Source organism: Stegodyphus dumicola, chromosome 5, assembly GCF_044657685.1.
Source record: "Stegodyphus dumicola isolate Sdum_Otavi_A_Nest chromosome 5, ASM4465768v1".
Classification (NCBI taxonomy): Eukaryota; Metazoa; Arthropoda; class Arachnida; order Araneae; family Eresidae; genus Stegodyphus; species Stegodyphus dumicola.
This window is the reverse complement of record NC_140772.1, coordinates 210,930,253-210,952,135: the sequence shown is the minus strand read 5'-3', so window position 1 is coordinate 210,952,135 and position 21,883 is coordinate 210,930,253. Positions and strand designations below refer to the sequence as shown.

At 31.6% G+C, this 21,883-nt stretch overlaps 2 protein-coding genes across 7 annotated transcripts in view; one reads left to right on the top strand and one right to left on the bottom strand.

Moving 5' to 3' along the window:
- The first annotated feature begins 44 nt into the window (after positions 1-44).
- On the top strand, positions 45-21,882 carry LOC118196821 (uncharacterized). 4 transcript variants are annotated; one of them, XM_085817631.1, is made up of 5 exons: positions 45-289; positions 9,791-10,085; positions 11,626-12,107; positions 15,429-15,534; positions 21,170-21,311. In XM_085817631.1, the coding sequence occupies exons 1-5, from the start codon at positions 210-212 to the stop codon at positions 21,173-21,175; spliced, it is 969 nt and encodes a 322-aa protein (XP_085673757.1). In that variant the 5' UTR covers positions 45-209; the 3' UTR covers positions 21,176-21,311. The 4 variants fall into 4 exon arrangements, with proteins under 4 accessions (XP_085673757.1, XP_035224187.1, XP_085673758.1 ...); XM_085817632.1 differs by lacking the exon at positions 15,429-15,534 and adding an exon at positions 2,136-2,242 and having other exon boundaries at positions 136-289; positions 21,170-21,882; XM_085817633.1 differs by lacking the exon at positions 15,429-15,534 and adding an exon at positions 2,139-2,242 and having other exon boundaries at positions 142-289; positions 21,170-21,882.
- LOC118196820 (cytoplasmic dynein 2 intermediate chain 2-like) overlaps positions 21,483-21,883 on the bottom strand; it is a 59,516-nt gene continuing 59,115 nt past the window's right edge. For all 3 annotated transcript variants that reach the window (XM_085817628.1, XM_085817627.1, XM_085817629.1), the window contains one exon: positions 21,483-21,872. In XM_085817628.1, the coding sequence (XP_085673754.1) occupies positions 21,746-21,872 (127 nt within the window). In that variant the 3' untranslated portion in view covers positions 21,483-21,745. The remainder of the gene's footprint in view (positions 21,873-21,883) is intronic.

The following is a 21,883-nucleotide window of genomic DNA, read 5'->3' as shown; positions in this document are numbered from 1 at the left end:
ATTTCATTAGCTGTACTTGAACAATAATATCCTTTCTTTCGCGCGAGATATAAAATGAAACGAAAACATTAAAACTATTCTGTGCATGTCAGTCAAGGCGAAAGTTTATTTATAATCATGCAAAAATTACTTTCCTTTTATACTCACCATCTTAACTCCTACGTCCTCCGCTGAAACTTTTCTTATTCCTTAGTATATTTCAAATTAATATGATTGTTCAGTGTAGCTGGAAAGTGTCCGATAATAGACCAGTTTCAGATGCTGTGACATGGTCTGCAGAAGCTGAAAGGTAAATTATTGTTTAGAAATTAATATATCCATTATTGACATGATTTGAAGATGAATTCTGTTCGTCAGAATTCTATTAGTGTGCTGTCATTTAATTTAGTGTAATAAAGTATGTTAAATGGGACATGATATTTAAATTATGGGACAGAGATACGTTAGATTGAAATCTGAATTTGTATCATATAGCAATTTCTTTGAATTATGATGGTCACAAGAGTTAATTCATTTTTTAAATCATACTTTCTTTTCTCTGGTTCTAGTTTTAATATCAATTTTTGAAAATATGGAAGTTTATGCATGTAAACATAATTAGTATATTAGTGAAATTTAATTATATATGTTTTTCCTAATTGAAACAACCCTTATTTTGCTTTATATTAAAGGTGTGCGAACATACACCTTTAAAATTAAGATGTTTATTATTTAATAGATGGTAAGGGGTATATTGCAAACAGTGTGTTTTGTGTCATTTTATTGAAATTAAATGTAATTCATTTTGTCCCAAAGTTAGTATTAATTGTTCTCAAATATTATTCAGCTAGGTATATTAAATCAAAAAAGTTATGAATTAATTCTACTATATAAAATCTTGAATGTCTCAAGAAGTTCCGTCTTGATTATGGTAATATTGGGTCAGGACAGTATTACATTAATATGTAGTGTTTGTACATAAAATTTGTAAACTAGAAATGAAATAAGATACTTTTCGGTTTCGAGGGCCATAAAAAAATTGCAGCGAAAATGTACGCGCAAAAGCGGCAAATCTAGCAAACGCCCCCATTTAACAGCGTGCCAAATCTAGCGTACGCGCTGATTTCAGTTTGCGTAAGTTTATATAGTTCTATATTTCTTAAGACGCCATTGAAACATTAGTTTAACTTTTAAAGCCTTTTTTGATATCCTATGGATTTAAAAATTTGGGATTGCCCACAACGAAAACTCAGCAATAAAATTCTGGATAAAGTGCAGAATCACCGACTGTTTGACGCATTTTTAAGAATTGCACATACTCAGTATCCATGTGCACATCGACCTTATCGACCATTTTCACTTAAAAAAAATCCCAGAATTGCACAAAAATGGCATTGCGCACACTCTTGACTTTATCCATCTACACTGCTAAAGTCCTAGCTAGTAAGTAACCTTTATCGCCTTACCAAAATGTCACCAAAGTACTTGTTACCATATTCCAAAGATTAGCCATGACATTTTTTTCTCTCCTTTGTAAAGTGAAATTTATGTTTAAATTCTAAAATACAATTGCTATTTAATGTTGCATAGATTTGAATAAAACGTTTCAAAACTGCATATTGTTTAGTGAGCAATATTTCTAAAAAATACACAAATAGCTGTACAAATTTAAGAGAAATTTTCTGAACTGTATTCGTTAAATTATAATGTAGTATCCTTTATGCTTTTATATCTGTTATGAAGTCCAAAGAATTTAGCTTGTTCCCTTAACAGAACTGAAATTGTTATCTTACTTTAAAATGTCGGTTGATCTTTACAATATGGTAACTGGTAGTTGGCGACATTTTGGAGGCGATAAAAGTTACTACCTGGGACTTTGGTAATAATGTGAGCAGTACTCAGTTCCGATTACGCATTATTTTGCGTGAGGGAAATGAGAGATCATGGGATATGTCATGTGATGTTAATGGACGAATTACGGTTCTTTAATCGGAAAAGGGGGAAATCGGGAAAAAAAGTGGAAATTTTGTATTTAGCTTTATTCTGTGTTGTGTGAAACAGTGTTGTGTAATTTTTGGATCCCATGGCCCTAAATAAAGTGAATTCGAAATGGGTATTTAGGCATTGTGATAAAGAGAAGTTTGCTTTTTATTTAGCAGAGGAAGTATGGAGGAAAAATTCGCAGAAAAAATCTTTCAATAATTTTATTGAATGAATTAGAAAAGTGTATCCGCCATGTAATCAAGATTCTGAAGAAGATTAGGTAAGTTAGTATTTTGAATTATTTGAGGATATTATTTTTATGCATTGTTCTAAATGTAAGGTGGAAAGGAATTTGGTATTATTGGGAAAATTGTTATTAGCAATGATTTAGTTTAAAGTAATTAGGATTGTAAGGTAATTTTTATTAATTTAATGTATGTGCTCATTTATATTTTAAGTAGTGTTTTTGAATTTAATTATATTTTAATGAAATGATAATTATTTTGTGAATTTTATGTTTGTAGGAATTTGGTATACGTTTAAGTTGAAATAAACGTGCATGGAAATAATTTAAATATTTGATACTAAGTATTTGTAATACTTGCGGTATAAATTCGTTGGTGACATGTATAATGTACTAGATGATTTAGAGGTAAAAGTTTTTCGATATTTTATTTATTTTATATGTGGAAATGTTCATATTTGTAAAGGGTAAATACTTTTTCGCGATCAGGTAATTTCATATATGTTCTTTTTACCGGGTTTAAAGATTGAGAAAATTGTAATGTATTTTCGTGAAATTTTTCTAATTTATGAGAAAAAAGCAGTGTACATGGATATAGAGAAGAGTGTGCGCAATTCCATTTTTGTGCAATTCTGGGATGTTTTTTTAAGTAAAAATAAGTCGGCGTGTACATGGTTTATGTGTATGTATTATTTTGAAAAACGCGTAAGGAGTATTTTATTGTGCACTTTTTCCCAATTTTGCAGTGAATATTTGTCATGATTAAGCAGTTTTGTTTCATGAAATTTCTAGCATAAGTGTAATTCGGCTAGTAGATTGTTGGAAGAAGTGTTCAGTAGATGAGAAGAAAAGAAACATGTCTTTACTTCATGAAGACAAAATGGCGACGGGGAAAAAAAAATAGAGGGTTGCTGTAGGAGAGTTGGTTGCCAAATGTTCGCCAAAAAATCGCCAAGTTACCATAATGTAAAGATTAACCAAAATGTCTTTACAATCTTAAGTGTGTGTCAATCAATCATAAAGGAAAATGTCATGGTTTAAAAGATTCCACCATATTTGATGACTGAAAAATATTTTTATGCTGCTTTAAAAAGTGCAAGATGGTTTTTTCAAACATTTTTGGGTAAAAATATATTTATTGATGCCCATTGGCATAAATTGGCGATTTTTGATGGTACATGGATACCGACTTTGTGCAGTTCTTTGACTTGTTATTTTGGCTTTGTGTAGCGGCAGATTTTGGGCCAAAATTCGCAGATACACAAATCCAAAATAACAAGTAAAAGAATTGTGCAAACTCGATATCCATGTACACATCGACCTATTTTCACTTAAAAAAAAAAAATGGCTGATCTTTGGAATATGGTAACAGGTAGTTTGGCGACCTTTTGGAGGCGATAAAGGTTACTACCTAGGGAATAATGTGAGAAGTTTTCAGTTCCGATTATGCATTATTTTGTGTGAGGGAAATGAGAGATCGTGAGATATGTCATGTGACATTAATGGACGAATCATTGTTCTTTAATCGGAAAAGGGGGTAAATTTGGAAAAATATCTGTAGTACTATATTATTTTGTATTAAGTTTCATTGTGTGTTGTGTGAAATAGTGTTCATTAATTTTCGGATTGCATGGCGCTAAAGTGAATTCTAAATTTTTAATGTGTTTATCTGATAATTCAAAAGAATTGGTTGAATGGTGTATGAGTGTAGGTTTAATTGTGGATAAGTATGAATGTCCAAAATGTGTGAATGAAATGAGATTGTGTGAAAGGAAGAATATTGCAGATAAGTTTGAATGGTGGTGCAAGAAATCTGGTGAAAATGGACATTTTGTGAAACGGAGTGTAAGGAAGGGTACGTGGTTTGCTGAAAGTAGTTTGAGTATGGGTGAAATTTTATTAATTTCTTATTACTGGGTGAATAGACAGCCAGTTGACTACTGGATTTCGGATTTAGAAATTAGCAGTAGTACTGCAGCCGATTGGAACTCTTTCTGTAGGGAAGTGTGCGTGCCACGTAATGAAGATTCAGTAAGTTAGTATTTTTAATCATTTGAGGATATTATTTTTATGCATTATTCTAAATGTAAGGAGTAAATAAATTAATATGGTATTATTGGAAAATTGTTATTAGCAATGATTTAGTTTAAAGTAATTAGGATTGTAATATAATTTTTATTAATTTAATGTATGTGCGGTTGATCTTTGAATTCTGGTAACTTGGCGATCTTTTGGCGAAAATTTGGCGACCAACTCTGCTACAGCAACTCTCTATTTTTTTTTTCACCGCCATTTTGTCTTTACGAAGTAAAGACATGTTTATTTTCTTTTTATTTACTGAACACTTTTTCCAACAGTCTACTAGCCGAATTACACTTATGCTAGAAATTTTATGTAACAAAACTACTTAATCATGACAAATGTTAATTGCAAAATTGGGAAAAAGTGCACAATCGCAAACTCCTTGCGCGTTTCTCACAATAACACATACACATAAACCATGTACATGTCGACTTATTTTTACTTAAAAAAACATCCCAGAATTGCACAAAAATGGCATTGCGTACACTCTTCACTATATCCATGTACACTGCTTTTTTCTCGTAAATTAGAAAAATTTCACGAAAATGCATGAAAATTTTGTGAATCTTTAAACCTGGTAAAAAGCACATATATGAAATTACCTGATCGCGAAAAAGTATATACCCTTTTCGAAGATGAACATTTCCACGTATAAAATAAATAAAATATCCAAAAACTTTTACCTCTAAATTATCTATTATATTATAAACGTCACCAACGAATTCATACCGTAAACATTACAAATGGTTACAAATACTTAGTGTCAAATATTTAAATTATTTCCATGCATGTTTACTTCAACTGAAACGTATACCAAACTCCTACAAACATAAAATTTACAAAATAACTATCATTTAATTAAAATATCACTAAACCATGTACACGTCGACTTATTTTTACTTAAAAAAACATTCCAGAATTGCACAAAAATGGCATTGCGCACACTCTTCACTATATCCATGTACACTGCTTTTTTCTCATAAATTAGAAAAATGTCACGAAAATGCACGACAATTTTCTGAATCTTTAAATCCGGTAAAAAGAACATATATGAAATTACCTGATCGCGAAAAAGTATATACCCTTTCCAAAGATGAACATTTCCACGTATAAAATACATAAAATATCCAAAAACTTTTACCTCTAAATTATCTATTATATTATAAAAGTCACCAACGAATTCATACCGCAAACATTACAAATGGTTACAAATATTTAGTGTCAAATATTTAAATTATTTCCATGCACATTTACTTCCACTCAAACGTATACCAAATTCCTACAAACATATAATTCACAAAATAACTATCATTTAATTAAAATATAATTAAATTCAAAAACACTACTTAAAATACAAATAAGCTCATACATTAAATTAATAAAAATTCGCTTACAATCCTAATTACTTTAAACTAAATCATTGCTAATAATAATTTTCCAATAATACCATATTAATTTATTTACTCCTTACATTTAGAACAATGCATAAAAATAATATCCTCAAATAATTAAAAATACTAACTTACCTAATCTACTGAATCTTGAGTGCATGGCGGATCACAAAATGTCCAGTTTCACCAGGTTTCTTGCACCGCAATTCAAACTATCTGTAATATCCTTCCTTTCACATAATCTCATTTCATTCCCACATATTGGACATTCATACTTATACGCAATTAAGCAATTCTTTTCAATTACACATAAACGCAATAAAAATTTGGATTTACTTTATATACGGCCATGGGATCCAAATATTAAACAACACTGTTTCACAGAACATAGAATGAAACTACTGCTATAAAGTACAGCAGATATTTTTACAAATATATCCTCTTTTCTGATTAAAGAACAGTGATTCGTCCATTAATGTCACATGATATATCTCATGATCTCTCATTTCCCTCACACAAAATAATGCGTAATCGGAACTGAGTACTTCTCACATTATTCCCAAAGTCTTAGGTAGTAACCTTTATCACCTCCAAAATGTCGCCAAATTACCTGTTACCATATTCCAAAGATCAGCCCAATTTGGTATACGTTTCAGTTGAAGTAAACGTGTATGGAAATAATTTAAATATTTGACACTAAGTATTTGTAACTATTTTTAATGTTTGCGGTATAAATTCGTTGGTGACGTTTATAATATAATAGATAATTTAAAGGTAAAAGTTTTTGGATATTTTATTTATTTTATACGTGGAAATGTTCATCCTTGGAAAGGGTATATGCTTTTTCGCGATCAAGTAATTTCATATCTGTGCATTTTACCAAGTTTAAAGATTCACAAAAATTTTCCTGCATTTTCGTGCAAATTTTTATAATTTATGAGAAAATAGCAGTGTAGATGGATAAAGTTAAGAGTGTGTGCAATGCCATTTTTGTGCAATTGTGGGATTTTTTTTTAAGTAAAAATAAGTCGACGTGTACATGGTTTATGTGTATGTGCTATTCTGAAAAATGCGCAAGGAGTTTGCGATTGTGCACTTTTTCCCAATTTTGCAGTTAATATTTGTCATGATTAAGCAGTTTTGTTACATAAAATTTCTAGCATAAGTGTAATTCGACTAGTAGATTGTTGGAAAAAGTGTTCAGTAAATAAAAAGAAAAGAAACATGTCTTTACTTCTTGAAGACAAAATGGCGGCGAAAAAAAAATAGAGTGTTGCTGTAGCAGAGTTGGTTGCCAAATTTTTGCCAAAAAATCGCCAAGTTACCATAATCCAAAGATCAACCAAAAAAATCAGAGAATTGCACAAACTTGGCATTACAAAATATGCTTCTTTTCCATACTTATGGCTCATATTATCCCATGTGTATTTACACATAATTATTTCTAAATAAATTAAATTTAAAAATTTATTAAATTTTTTTAATTATAAACTTAAATAAACTAATTACACTTCTAATGAGAGTAAAATGATTTTATTTTTATAGAATAAAATATGGTCTTTTTCCAGCTTATCAGATTTTGAAATGCTAATAAGTTAGTATAAAGTTATAAGCATATTCCACTGATTTCTTTGTATAGAAGATTTTGTAGATTAAAAATTGGGATATCAATGAAAAATCTAAACTATTAGCCAAACATGAGCGAATGTTTCTGTATTTTTCAAAAAAAAAAAAAAAAAAAAAAAGTTAATTAAATTCGTATCTTCAAATCTTTGAAAATTTATATTTATAGATTTTTTTTTTGACGTGTTACTCATGTTCATGTTCAATAGTAATGAATGTAATGTGAACTCGAACTTCAAATAAGTAAAATATAAAAATCTTTGCATCACTGTATTTGCAACAAATGCATAACTGAAATACATTCGCCAATTGCATAAAATTGCTTCAGGGGTCGCCAGTTTGAAATCATTGTTATAGATAGTGCTCAAGTTGCCCAATGATTTAACATTTCATGGAATAAATACAGACAAATTCAACTAACCTTATCCTATTGTATTTGATAGGTCTCTTTCCGAAATTTAAACAGTTGCATAATGTCATTAAAAGCCATAGAAGTGTTTATTACAAATGTTGTTTCCCTGCAGTTATGCAGTTCAGGATTACATTTCTTTGTTTACTTGCATGACACTATTTTTGCACTTAAACACACAAAAAAAGAAAGAATAACAATAATCTTCTTAACCTTATTAAGGGAAATTATGTGCATAAAAGAATCCGGAATATCCAACATAAACCGGACATGATGATGATTGAATAACCTGGAATACATTTCGAGGATGTAATATTGTGGAAATACATACATATTTTATTTTTTTAAAACTTTCATCTTTAACTATGTGATATACAGGGTGTTTCATAGATCATGGGACAAACTTGGAGGGGTAGTGGAGTGTACAAAACGTGCATTTTTTGTACAGTACAAATCTTTAATTCGGAATGATCTATAATCCGGACCTCAAAGCTACAAACTTTCTGTGCATGCGCATAGTACCTTTACGCATGTGCATTTAATGTATAATGGACAGTACAAGCTAGGCTGAAATTATCTAATTATCTATTTCAGTTAATGTTGCAGATTGCGTTGAACTTTAGATCATGTCAAAAAGAGTTTCCGATTCTGGAGCTGCCAAAGAATCTACAAAGCGAAAGCATGTTTCGATGTCCATCAAACAAAAAGTGGAATTCTTGTAAAAAATGGATAAAGGCATATCCTTTGCTTCTCTAACCCTTCTGAAATCTGTTTATCAATTTCACGCTGCTCTGCAGGAGGGGGAAACATCGCACTACACAATGTACTGGAAGTTGATCTGTCAGCATTATCCTCATCTTCAGAGCAGATGTTTTTATTTTATTCGGCTTATAATTCCTTACTAAATGTAGTATTTCATCTCAATGTACTCCGTCTTTGATATGATTTAAATCAAATTCCTCGACATTATAAATATCACAAATACACATCAAATAGTTTTCTGGTTACAATTTTCTAATTTCGACTATGCGCGCATTGAAAGAAATATTTAATAAAGTAAACAAATAAATATTAAGCTTTTTTTGTAAATTTTGATACCCTATAGATCATAATTGCTCTTTATTTCATAAATTACAGTTTCATATTTTTAATTTTATAATTTCTACATGCCATCTTACCAGATTTAAATTGATGATCTATAATCCGGAAAAACCCCTAATCCAAAATCGCCAAAGTCCCGATGAGTCCGGATTAAAGACTTTGTACTGTATACGAATGTAGGATCTAAAGTAACGGGTTAAGGCAGGAACGCAAAAAAATAACACGAGAGGAAAATGTATTTATGTACAAAATCAACGCAAAGTGCTTCTTTGCAGCAATACAGTATTCACAATAAATGTTCAAAAAAGGGAACAGTAATAGGAACTATAGCTGTGATCATGAGCACAAATTTAAAAATTGTGTAAAGACAAAAAATAATCATAATTTTTTTATAAAAAATTGGAAATTGCAGTACAGCCAAAAGAGTGCATATGAAAATGCCGGTGCTGGAAACTGAATATTTGTCATGCACAAGGTTGCCTGAAAATTGTTATGTGCATGGTTAACAAAATTTGGCATATTCTGGAACTTTAGTGACTTTGACTAAAGTGGTTACGATAATGCTTAAGTACCAAAATAAAATCACTTTTCTGATAACATCCTTCTATCTTTTAAGTAAAAATAACATGCAGAATAAATGTTAATTTAGAAGTCAGAGAACAAAAATCGGCAATATTTGCATTTTGCAAATATAGCACTGATTTTTGTTGTTTGACTTCTAAATTAATATCCTTCTATCTGTTCACTCAATCTGAATTGCACATGTTGCATGCATTGTGTTCATGGTAACATTATCCATAATCAGTATTGTTATTTAGTAAAAGTGTGGTAATATGAATAAATCAGGTAAGCAATTTATACAAATGGTTTGTAATCAATTTTCTGGGTCAAATGTAAATATGTCTTTTCTTCTCAAATGTATCAGTTGTCTTCAGAAGTAGGATTCCTTTACAGTTTATAAAATGCTTTTCTTCACAGCATTGACCTGGAAGATGAAATTATGGTAGAAAACTGTGTCATGCTTGAAGCTCCAGACAAAGGAGATGGTGCTTATCCTACTATTCCAGCATGTCAATTACTTCTATCATGCCAACCACCAAATCAGATATCGCATGTATCTGTTTTATGTGAAAGCAGAGTTATTGAAGTTTATGGGCATCATGGTGAGTACTTGAAAACTATCAAAAATGAACTTCTAGAAGAAGCAGAAGACATGGTAGTTTTCAGAGGAGATGTTGTTTTAGACAAGCCATTAAACCTATGCTCTATCAAGGTATGTTTCCTTAAATATATATGTTCTTTAAAATATTAGTTAACAAAGGAATATCCCCCAAGAAAAAAAGCACTATCATTTTGTCTGCTTGCATAACTGTATAACTTCTAATGAAATAAAATTTTAATTGTATATATAGATGTAATTAATAATTTTGATAAAGGAAAACCAAAAGGTTTTATTCAAGTGATATTTAGCCTACACTCTTTATGCAAGTAATTATTTTTTTTTTAATTGTGGTCCTTTTACATTAATTTAATCTTTCCTGTCTTACTGTTGTTATTTGGTTATGCAAATATCTTCTACTTAGAATGGCTAACTTTTTTAATGCAGACTTATGTAATTAATTAGGTTGACCAGTTTACTTACCAGTAAAAAGTACTGAGCTATAAATAATTGAAAAAAGGGTATTGTTTATCCACACCTCTTACAAAAAAAAAGTTGTGAACTCATTGGCAACTTAGAGAGCATTTCCAACTAATTTTTTGCCAAGCTAATGGGTAAAAGGCATCAATCTTTTCAAAATGGTGGCATGCTAAAAACTCTGTACAAAAACAATTGATCAATAAAATTTTAAAAGCAAGTATTTTTTGGGGGGGTACTAAAAAAAATTGTTGCCAAGTTTAGGTGCCATAAAAAAGGCACTTCTAAGTAATGGAATTTTTATAAAAATGTAAAAAGAAACAGCCTATTTTTATTTATTTCTAAAAATATGAATTCTCACTGAGAAATGTTGTAATTTATTATCCAGATGGTGTTCCGTTAGCAATAGCATAATAGACATTGCATATCTTATGATTCACTCATTATTGCCACTTGAATTTTGCTAGCTACAACTCAAGATGTTGGTAACCTATGCAAATCCAATAATATTCAATGACTGTGAATTACCAGAACCTTTCTTTCTCTGGTAATTTTTCACATTGTATCTATATTTGACTTCTGCAGTGGAACATAACTTCATATCATTCCTGTTTTCACAAATTTTGATGGAGGTAAAATATTCCTTTTTTGGGGGGGAGGAATGCAACAGCTTTATTTTCACTGTATAGTAAATTTCGTTTTGAATCCCACCCTAAAAAAGAGTATTTCTTATAAATGAAAGTAAACAATATTACAATTCTTATTACTTAGTTTTAGGTTTGATTTCTAACTTGTGAGGATGCACATGTGCTTTACAAGCATGAGGACATGTGAACTGAAGAAAAATATTAAACTTTAGAGCTCATAGGAAAGTTATTATTATTATGATGGAACTGAATGTAAAAAAAAAAAAATAATAATAAATTATTTTTCTTATGGTTTTGGGTTTACTATGTCCTTTGGCAATTCCACTAAACTTTGTGATCAAGCACTAGTAAAACTGGCATGTATCTAATTTTTATTGGTTCAATATAATTTTTACAATAAATTATTTTTAATAAATTAAAATATTGAGGAGACTTTGACATATTTCCTAATAATGATCTTGCATTTTATTCAATCTTATATTTATTTTTCAATATTCTATTTTCATATTGGCATTTACTTGTTCTTTCAGTTTGTGTTATTACGATCAGTAAGTGAAATGTGGCTGTATGGAGTGAAAATAAATATTGTAAAAAGTGGATTTGATCCCCAGAGTCAAATGACCATCCCTTTAGCTGCAGTAGAACAAAGGCTTGGAGAAATGGGACTTGCTCTCAGTGACAAAGCTGCAGCTTTTAAACAGCTAGTAGAAAAGTTTCAAAATTCTTCTGTATTTGGTCCATCAGATATAGCTAATTTAATATTCAGCCTTCAGCAGTCTAATTTGGTTAAAAATAAGTCTCCTTCACCTGAAAATTCTCATACTCCTTATATGCAAGACTCTTTGGTACCATCTGCTGAACAAAGAGATAACCAGAATAATTTAAAAGAATTTCAAACATTAGATACAATCAATGCAAATAAATTTGCAGCTGTAGAAAATGTTAATGATAATGTTCCAGCAGAAGCTCCTGTTATGAGATCAGTATCCACATCGCCTATTATATTTGAAAGGTAAGAATTAGTTTTGAAAATTAATGTGTTCAATTTTTTATTAGTCACAAATAAACCTAAAAAATAGTTTACCTAGTTTTACCTAAAAAATTTATTTAAATAATAAAATTTTATAAAACTTCATTATGCCCATTGGTTTTACATTCTTTAAACATAAAGTAATTCTGAGTGGCTTGTTTTTATGTAATCATTTAGAAAATGTATATATGTAATTTAGTGTACTGTGTGATATTTTTGTTTAATAGCTATGTGTAATAATAATTAAAATTTTGCACTTGTGGCTATCAGCTTAGTAATTTATTTTATGCCTAGTTAAGGAGAAAGGATACAGAAATTTCTGACTAATATATGCTAATATGCAGAACTTACCTAACTATGATAATCAAATATGTTCTAGGTAATAAGAGTCTGAAACATTTTATTGCTATCACATGAATCATTTACATACAAAATACCCATAAAGTCTCAATGTAAGGATTGCAGATATACTCCCAGTAGGACTAATTTATGTATTTGAAATGATAAACACCCTCATTTGAAAAATCTGAAAACATGAAAATTTCATTAATTAAAATTGAGAAAAAAGTACTACTTATGTATTAGCAGTATCTTAATAGAAGTCATCAGATTTTACGAATGCGCCAAATTAAAAAAAAAAAAATCAGGATATCACATTTCTTTCATTTTAGCAACATTACAGTTTTCATGTGCATTTTTTGTTTTATTCCAAGTTCCAATGATTTTTATAGACAAAATGTAGTATTTTTGCCTAAAACTCAGTTTTAAAATGTATGCTTAAGAAAAACAATATTTTGTTGCAAAATTTCGAAAGAGAAAAATGTTTTGATGAATCATTATAGTGATCTTCATGAAATTTCCAGCAGAACGAAAGAAAAACTCATTAATTTCCGATCAATGACAATAATTACATGTTTTAATTTTTACTTTTACAATTGTAATATTATTCTTCGTGATGATTTAACTCCAGTCCCCGTTAAAACATTATTAACATTTTGCTTTCAAATTACTTCAAAACATCTTTCAAAATATAACTTACCAGTATGGATGTACACTTTTAAAATAATTCTACTTTAATTAAACTTAGGAGATAATATAATCAATTAATCAATACGGTTTAGGAAATAAATTATTATTAACTAATTTTGCAGCAATTGCGCAAGTAATAATAACTTGTATTCGCACTAAATGGATTTAAGTTCATACAACATGTGTAATATAATATGTATACATCTAATAAATAATTTTATGCATAATTATAAGTTTCTTTTTCAACTTTTAAAAATCACCAAAGTGGTTGTGCTAATATGCAAGAACTGCAAAAAAAGTATCAATAATCATTTTTCTTATTTATTAGTTTATTAGAAAAAATTAAAGAATTAGGAATTGGAAGTTTTAATAGTATCAATATTGATTTAATAATAACAATAATGAGTTTTAATAGTATCAATATTGATTTGGAATGTACATTTTTCTCTTTCAACTTCTTGTATTGATATATTATAATACAGATATGTTTATTATGAAGCTTTTTTAAAAAAATTAATTTTCTATAATGTCTTTATGCATAATTTAGCATGTTAATTCTTTCTAGTAAAGAAAAAGTAATACAGAGTATGTATACGTGTGTGCGAAATTACGAGAATATGCACATTATGTCGAATTTCTATAAAACTTATGGATAGAAATTATTTTAATGAAATTTAGTCTGAATATGCATTGATAATAGAAAAAGAGACATACTATTCAAAAATCATTTTATGTTTGCATTATTATCAGTAAAGCTTAGTGCAGGGATATCCAAAATCCATGTTGTGATATCGAACTGGAAATTAATCTTATATAGGGTATGGTCCCCTTTTGCAGCCAAACAGGTCATGCAGTGTAACGGGATACTGGTTAGGAAGTAGTTGAGTAGTCGCTGTGGCAGTCAATTCCACTCCTTCAGCAAGGCAGTTTTCTGCTCCGGAATAGTTCTTGGAAAGAGACGGCAAGATAAAATTGTCCTCCCAGGAGTGTCCCAGACATGCTTTATAGGATTAAGGTCAGGATATCTGGCTGGCAAATCCTTTCACCGAATATCCTCACTTTCCAGGTAATCGTCAACTAGCTGAGTCTTATGTAAATGAGCGTTGTCATCAGTTTTAACAGGAACCCAGAACCAGAAATGTGCCCCTGAAAAGTTGGATATAGGGCACTAAGATCTTCATGGCAGTCAGGAAACCTTTCTCAAAATACATCTTATTTATTTCCTTATCATTATTGTTAATTACACTTCTAACTATATAATCAAGGTAAAACAAAACTGCTTACTTTGTCCCAATGGGTTCTGCCAAGGCCCATGATCTCCTCTTTTCATCGCTATCTGCAAAATCTTGAAGGGAATAATCCATAAATGATACATACATTCTTTAAGCAAACATATTTTAATGAAGAGGCAAACGAGTTACAGAATGAAAAGGGTTTTAATTTGGGCTTCTCTGTTCCGAGTTCTCGTTCGATCTCTAAGCGAGAGTTCATAGTTCGCGATGACGTCACTCAGCAATCGGATCTCAGCAAGTGTTGAGTTGCAACATCCTCCGGCCCAGAAAGACAATTGCCGTAATTGTCCTTATTACATTCCAGCTCCACTGGATATAGTAGTTGCACTGGTCTTTTAATCATATGGCCATTGGGCAAGCAGACAGCAAAGGCTCTCACCTTGCCATCTCCTCCAGGAAAGATTTCCATTATGATGCCCATTTTCCACATCAGCCTTGGAATTTTATCTTCATGCACTAAAACAATAGTTCCTTTCTTCAAACAGGTTCCTGTTTTCGCCAGTTTGAAATGATGAGCAGATTTTAAATTCATCAAATAATCCTGTTTCCAGTTTCTCCAGATTCTTTCTACTAGTATCTGTTGATGTCTAAATTGACATGTAAGACTCTCCTTTGTTGAAATTAATTTAGAGCTTCCTTGCGGCAATGATAGCAACCGTCTTCCTATTAAGAAGTGACCAGGGGTCAAAGATTCTGGCTTCCTAGATCCGAGTATGTAAATGTTAAAGGTCTGGAGTTCAATATAGCTTCCACTTCTGTTACGACTGTCTCTAATTCCCTGAATGTCAAGGACAATTTGTCTAGGATTCTCTTCAGAAGAGCTTTCAGAGATTGAACCATACGCTCCCAAAAGCCTCCCCACCATGTCGCCCTCTCAACTGTAAATTTCAATTTGATTCCTTGCTTAGAGAACTTGTCTTGAACTTTATTGTTTTTCATCACCTTGTTCAATAGCTCTAATTCTTTTTTCACTCTTTTAAAGGTTTTGGTGTTATGGTCTCACTATGAACCATCTAAATGCAAGCAAAAATTTTTCTGTGGAAAGGTCAGCTGTAAGTTCTAAATGCACGGCTCTAGTTACAGCACAGGTAAATAGTAAAATGTATGTCTTAGATAATTCTCTTCCATTTTTGACGTACAGTGGACCCACGGAATCTATTCCGGAGTTCTCAAACGGAAAGGCTTCTCGGCATCTGTCTGGTGGGAGAGGTGCCATATCTTGCGTGACAGGTTTCGTTCGAAATATTTTGCAGACACTGCAATTATACAGAACACTTTTAATTTTCCTAAGAGCCTTCAGCAACCAAAACTTATCTCTTATTTGATTTAAAGTATCTGCTATTCCTCCGTGCCCTACCACCTGATAACTGTGAAGAATAATTAGATCAGTCAAATGATCTTTGTCAGGCAAAACGATTGGATGTGCTTGTTTGTAATCCAAATTTTAATTTTCTAATCGTCCACCAACATGAATTTCACCACTTTCGTCTACAAATGGATTGAGGGACGTTAGTTTTGATTCTGAAATTAATTCCTCATTGTTCTTCAATGCCCATATTTCATTTGTGAAATTTCGCTCCTGAACACGTTTGATCCAATAAGTTTCTGCCATTTCCAATTTGGTAACCTGCAAACATCCTGATAATTTCGATGTATTTTTAACATTGTTGATGAACTTTAAGCACCACGCAGTAATTTGGTAAATTGGGTGTAAATTGCTGTAATTTTGGACTTTTAATAAATCTTCGGAAGGTTCGGTAACACATGAATTTACGAAAACTTCCTTCGATGTTTTTCTTAGTTCCTTGTTGAAATCTTCAATGTTCTTTGTGGAACATAAATTCGGTTTTGGCCAGTGTTCGAGTTCTTCTTTTAACCACATGGGCCCTTACCACCATATGCTATTCTGCTTCAGATGTTTGACATTTTCACCTCTAGTTAGCAAATCAGCTGGATTATTTTCACCAGGCATATATCTCCAGTTCAAGACATCTGAATTCTTCTGTATTTCCTTCACTCTGTTCTGAACAAATGCCTTCCACCTTTTCACATCACTTACGTTACATCAACGTTGTACTAGAAACAGTCCACATATATACAATTAAATCAATGTTCTGAAGTTTCTTTTGAATGTATTTTGACAAGCAGGAGCCTATCAAAGCAGCCATCAATTCCAATCTGGGAAGTGATAATTTTTTCAAAGGTGCTACTCGTGACTTCGATGTAAAGCTTGTATGGATGACTCCATTTTTCGAATAACGAAAATACAGAACAGCCATAAGCCTTCTGACTCGCATCTGTGAAACTGTAAACCATCCTATATATCCCCTTTGTCAGCACCTGCAAACTGATGTCTTGGTATAACTAGAATTATGAGCTAATTCATCATGCCAGCTTTGCCAATTCTTTCCGAGATTTTCTGGTATTTCAGTGTCCCATGCTATCTTTTGTTCCTATAAATCTTGCAATGAAATCCTAGCTCGAATGGTGTATGGATTTAAAAACTCCAGTGGATCAAAGAAGCATCCTACAAATCTCAAGATTTCCCTTTTAGTGGGTATGTTATCTATCCTTTTGGCAACTTTTACCAAATCTTCAATTTCTATCAAAAATGTATCGTTTGATCTATTCCATATGTACCCCAATACTTTAGAACAAGTCGAATCTTGTGAAAAATCTTCTTCATTCCATACTTTTTGTAAATTCGTTTCATTTGTTTTCCACTTCCGCATGTTAAATCCACTTTCTTTCAGTATGTGTTTAATATGTTCCGATTCCTCGAATGCTTCTGATTCTTCATCTGTTCCATCGATCAAGTCGTCAGCATACATATTTTCAGTTAGCATGGAAAAAACGTTCGGTAATGTGACTTGTATTTGTAAGCGTGTACATTAAGAGTTGCTCTGAGAAGAAACAGACTAAATGTTGCTCCAAAAATTCATACGAAGAGCCTTTATTTTGGTTCCATTTAATTCACCATCGTTCCATAGAAACTTGACTGCATTTCTGTCTTCATTAGCAAGAGAAATTTGCAAGAATGCTTGCTCGGTGTCAGCTGTAAACGCAATTCGATTCTGACGGAACTTAAGGAGCAATTCGAGTATGTCTGTACACATCTTGGAACCTGAATGTAAAGAGTCATTTAATGACAAACAATGCTCCGCATGTGACGAAGCGTCAAAAACCACACAGAGTTTTTTAGTTTCCTTGTTTTCTTTTATAACGTCTTGATGTGGCATAAAATAGGTTTTTGGTCCAATTTCAATGTTTGGTCTCTTAGGCGATTCCTCCTTTTAAGTATTTATCAATTATTTCGATATCTGTCATAGAACTGTTGATTATTCTGAAATCTACGACTTAACCTCTTAAATCTAATTTTAGCAATCTCCAAGCTCATTTAAATTATGATTCCAAGGAAAACGGACAATATAACAATTGTTTTAAAATTTCACAGACATTTTGAAATTATCAAAAACTAAATTATTTTTTAATTCGAGTTCCTTATCTGAATTGTAATTTATCCCCATAGATTCGAGCTCCCAGAGATTTTTCAGCAAACTAGACAGTAATTCGTTCTGTGTATCTATTATTATAGTACCACAACCTTCATCGTATTCACATTAGTTGAGGAAATTAGTTAAGCCCTTTCTGTTCCACTAATGGTCCAACCCAATTTTGTTTCAACCGCTACTAAGGAATTAGACAGTCTGTGAACCTTACCCGTAAATTTTTTCCAATAAAAATCCGCTCCTATCAGCAAAGAAATTTTCGGTGTTTTATTCCCTTGTCCCCATTTATCGGAAAGTTGTATGCCCTGTTTTTTAATAAGATTAACTATTTCATTTCTAGGGGAATGAATATGTGATCCATTAATGACAGGAATAATTAAAGCTTCTATTTTGATTTCATATTGATACTTCAAATTACGTAAAATGAGACTGGTTTTTTTAACATTCTGCGCTTCAGATGTTGTGTATTTTTATTTTTTCAATAACCAGAAGTTTTAATTTCTTACAGATGTCCTCCGTAATAAATGTTTGCTGCGATCCAAAATCAAACAATGTGCGAGCACTTTGCTGGCACCAATTACCTGTGTTTATAATTTCAGCTTGTACTGTCAGAAGAATTGAGTTATTTAATGTTGCGCAATCGGAAACAGAAGAGACTACTGCCCCTTGGACGGGCCTCTTGTCTGACGCGTTTGTTTCGTCAGAGTGTATCAATGTATGATGTCGTCAATCACAAATTCCACAAGTTAGTTTCGATTTGCAGTTCCTCGCTAAATGATACTTTTTGAGACACACGAAACAATTTCCACTTTGCTTTAATGCTTCCTTTTTTTCTGGCACAGTCTTTTGACATGATTCTGATGTATGGTTTTCAGAACAGAATAAACAGCTATTAGAAAGTGATGTCTTTAACGCTGCCGCTGAAGGAGTTCTACCCTTATTATAATCTCGATTTCTTTCGCTGTCTCGAAAACGTTCTCGAAACTGCCGCTTATTTTCAAAATGGGATTTCCTTTCAGTGACTTCAGAATCTGTTGGCTTAATTAAAAATCCTGTACATTCCCAACTTTCTATTTCTTTTCTTAGAAAATTTAGCAAATTTGTTATTTTTGTCTGATTATCATCTTCATATTTCCTATTAAATTCTAGCGGTAAATAATTCGGAATCACCTTAATTAATATTGTATACAATAAGGTACTATATGAATCCGGTAAAATATTACATGATTCTAATCCTCTAATTTGTACTTCACAACAATCATATAATTTTTTAAGTGCTGTCACATCGCAAGACCTTTTAACTGGAGTCAGAATTAATAAATTGTTCATCTGGGTATCTATTATTAGTTCTTTGCGTCCAAAGCAATCTTTTAATATTTTCACAGCCTTCTCGTAATTCTCCGCTGTTAACGTCAACCCTTGTATTGCAGTTTCTGCATCGGATGTAAAAATTTACATTAAATAGTTTAATTTATCTATCGCATGTAGACTTTCGTTTTCGTGTACAGCTGTCTCAAATCGTGCCCAAAACCCGAACCAACTGCACACATCCTTTCCCGAAAACTTTTCCAGGGCCAATTTGGTAAGTTTAATTTTGTTCTGCGATTCAGTGACAGTTTCGCATGAAGTAGAATTAGCGCTATGTGGATTAGTATCTAAATATCTTTTTGCGTGTAATTTCCAAAAAATTTTACCTTTATAATCTTCTCTAAAGATTATTTCATCTTCTAAATTTGTTACATCAATGAAAGTGTCAATACCATTATCCGCTAAGATTAGTTTTTCTTTATTAATTAACTAAGCAACCATTTCTTCAATTACATTTTTATCCCCCTCATTAGCCAATTTCTGTTTCTTATTTATCAGCCTCATAACTACTGCTCTTATAGCAGATCAGTTCTTTTCTAATTTTTATAAATCTGTGTTTTTGCCTTAAGCAAAATCTATTAAATTTCAGTTCAAATTCAACCCAATGGCCCCACGTTATGGTGCCACAATCTTCTTATTTATTTCCTTATCATTATCGTTAATTCCACTTCTAATTAATCAAGGTAAAACAAAACTGCTTACCTTGTCCCAATGGGTTCTGCCTGGGCCACTGGTTGAAATGATCTCCTCTTTGCATCGCTATCTGCAAAATCTTGAAGGGAATAATCCATAAATGATAACTACATTCTTTAAGCAAACATATTTTAATGAAGACGCAAGCGAATTACAGAATATTTAAAAAATAAAAAGGGTTTTAATCGTAGTGAGACTTCTACGTTCCGAGTTCTCGTGCGATCTCTAAGCGAGAGTTCATATTTTGCGATGACGCCACTCAGCCATCGGTTCTCAGCAACAGTTGAGTTGCAACAATACATGAAGGAGTGTGTTGCCATCCAACATAATGCCTGCCCAAATCATTAATTTCCACCACTGTAATGATCCTTTTCCTTGATTAGAAAGGGATAATCCTGGTTCTCTCCAGATACAGGTATGCCAAGAATCAGTGTCCGGCCTGAATCAAGATTTATCTGTAAGAAGCACAGTGCTGCAGTGAGTGGGTCGCAAATAGCAGGTCTTCTGGTGTACTGCCTTATGTCATGAAAAACCTTCAGGCAGCTGTAGACCATGAAACTCGGTTTCCAGTGACAGGATACAGCTCATGTAAGAACTGTGAAGCAGTAGCAATGCAGTATTAGTGCACTGAAAGTGACAAATAACCATCCTTATTCGTTATTCTGGATCTTGGTCGACTTTCTCCAGGCTTTCTTGATATGGATCCAGTGTCCTGAAACTGTTTTCACAAATTTCAGACGACACTGGGCGTTGTATTCTGTCACCACCTGCATTTGTGATTGGTCTGCCTCCATTCTACCAACAACTCTCATTCTGTCACCCATACATTTGTGGCTGCTTTTTTTATCTGATAACTTAAAAAATTTATGGACTATTGTGAGAAATATGGCAAATGTCATGAAGGAGTACAAGCACAACTCCATAGTCATAGTTCCACAGACATGTATGTATACACTTACATCTTTGACGGCATAAAAAGTACCTTTGGTTGTTATTAACCTTTATAAGTGTCATCATGCAAAAGTGTTTATTACCTAGATATGTTGTATGTAGAGAACTTAAAATGTTATAAATTGTTACTTGTTTAAAAATAGTTATTCCTTTTGAAGTAATATTTTCATATGAATCATATTAAATATTTTTTTTCTTGTAGGCTTAGTAGCAATACACAAACAGATGAAGAATATTTAAATCTAGAAGAAAAATTAAAAGCCTTTATCAGTGAGCAAGTTCATGAGTTAGACAAGAAAATATGGGAAAAAATCAATAAAAGATTTCAAGAAACTGAAGCTAAAATTTTATGCAAACTTGACGAAGTTGAATCTTTTGTTAAACCACAAGGCATAGGGGAAAGCTAACTGTTATCAGAACTTTCCAGTGAAATGTCTTTCCGACTCACTTTCTTTAAATGTGATTGTTTTAGTTTTTCTTCTTAGGTTCTTCTAATCTTGTGGTACTTTTTGGCATCTTAGTTTTTTTTTAACATAAATTTAAAATTAATACAAAACTATCTGATAGTGCTCAACACATGAATGTTATGAAAAAACTAAATATGATGGATGCTATAACTTTTTAAATTATTTATTGTTTTATAATTTAATGGTATGTTATTAATTTTATTTATTAAATAAAGTCTACTGTACAGTTAATAAAGATGCATTATATTTTACATAAATCATCAGTATTCATATTTTGTTTATTATATAAATAAGTATAATATTTTATATCTTCAGTCTATATTCTTAGCAAGTGCCTGTAACTTCTTCATTTCTTCAATGCCAGTCTTAAGTACAGTTCCTGGGAGTTCCCATACTTGTATCTGTCCATTAGTGAAACTAGTCGCTAATAAATTTGTGCTGAAAAATAT

Excerpts from the sequence above, each read along its gene's own strand:
- LOC118196821 (XM_035368296.2), top strand. The coding sequence starts at position 210 with ATGATTGTTCAGTGTAGCTGGAAAGTGTCCGATAATAGACCAGTTTCA. Across the intron at positions 290-9,790 it reads TGGTCTGCAGAAGCTGAAAG|CATTGACCTGGAAGATGAAA; the intron begins GTAAATTATTGT and ends TTTTCTTCACAG. Across the intron at positions 12,108-21,169 it reads TCGCCTATTATATTTGAAAG|GCTTAGTAGCAATACACAAA; the intron begins GTAAGAATTAGT and ends TTTTTCTTGTAG.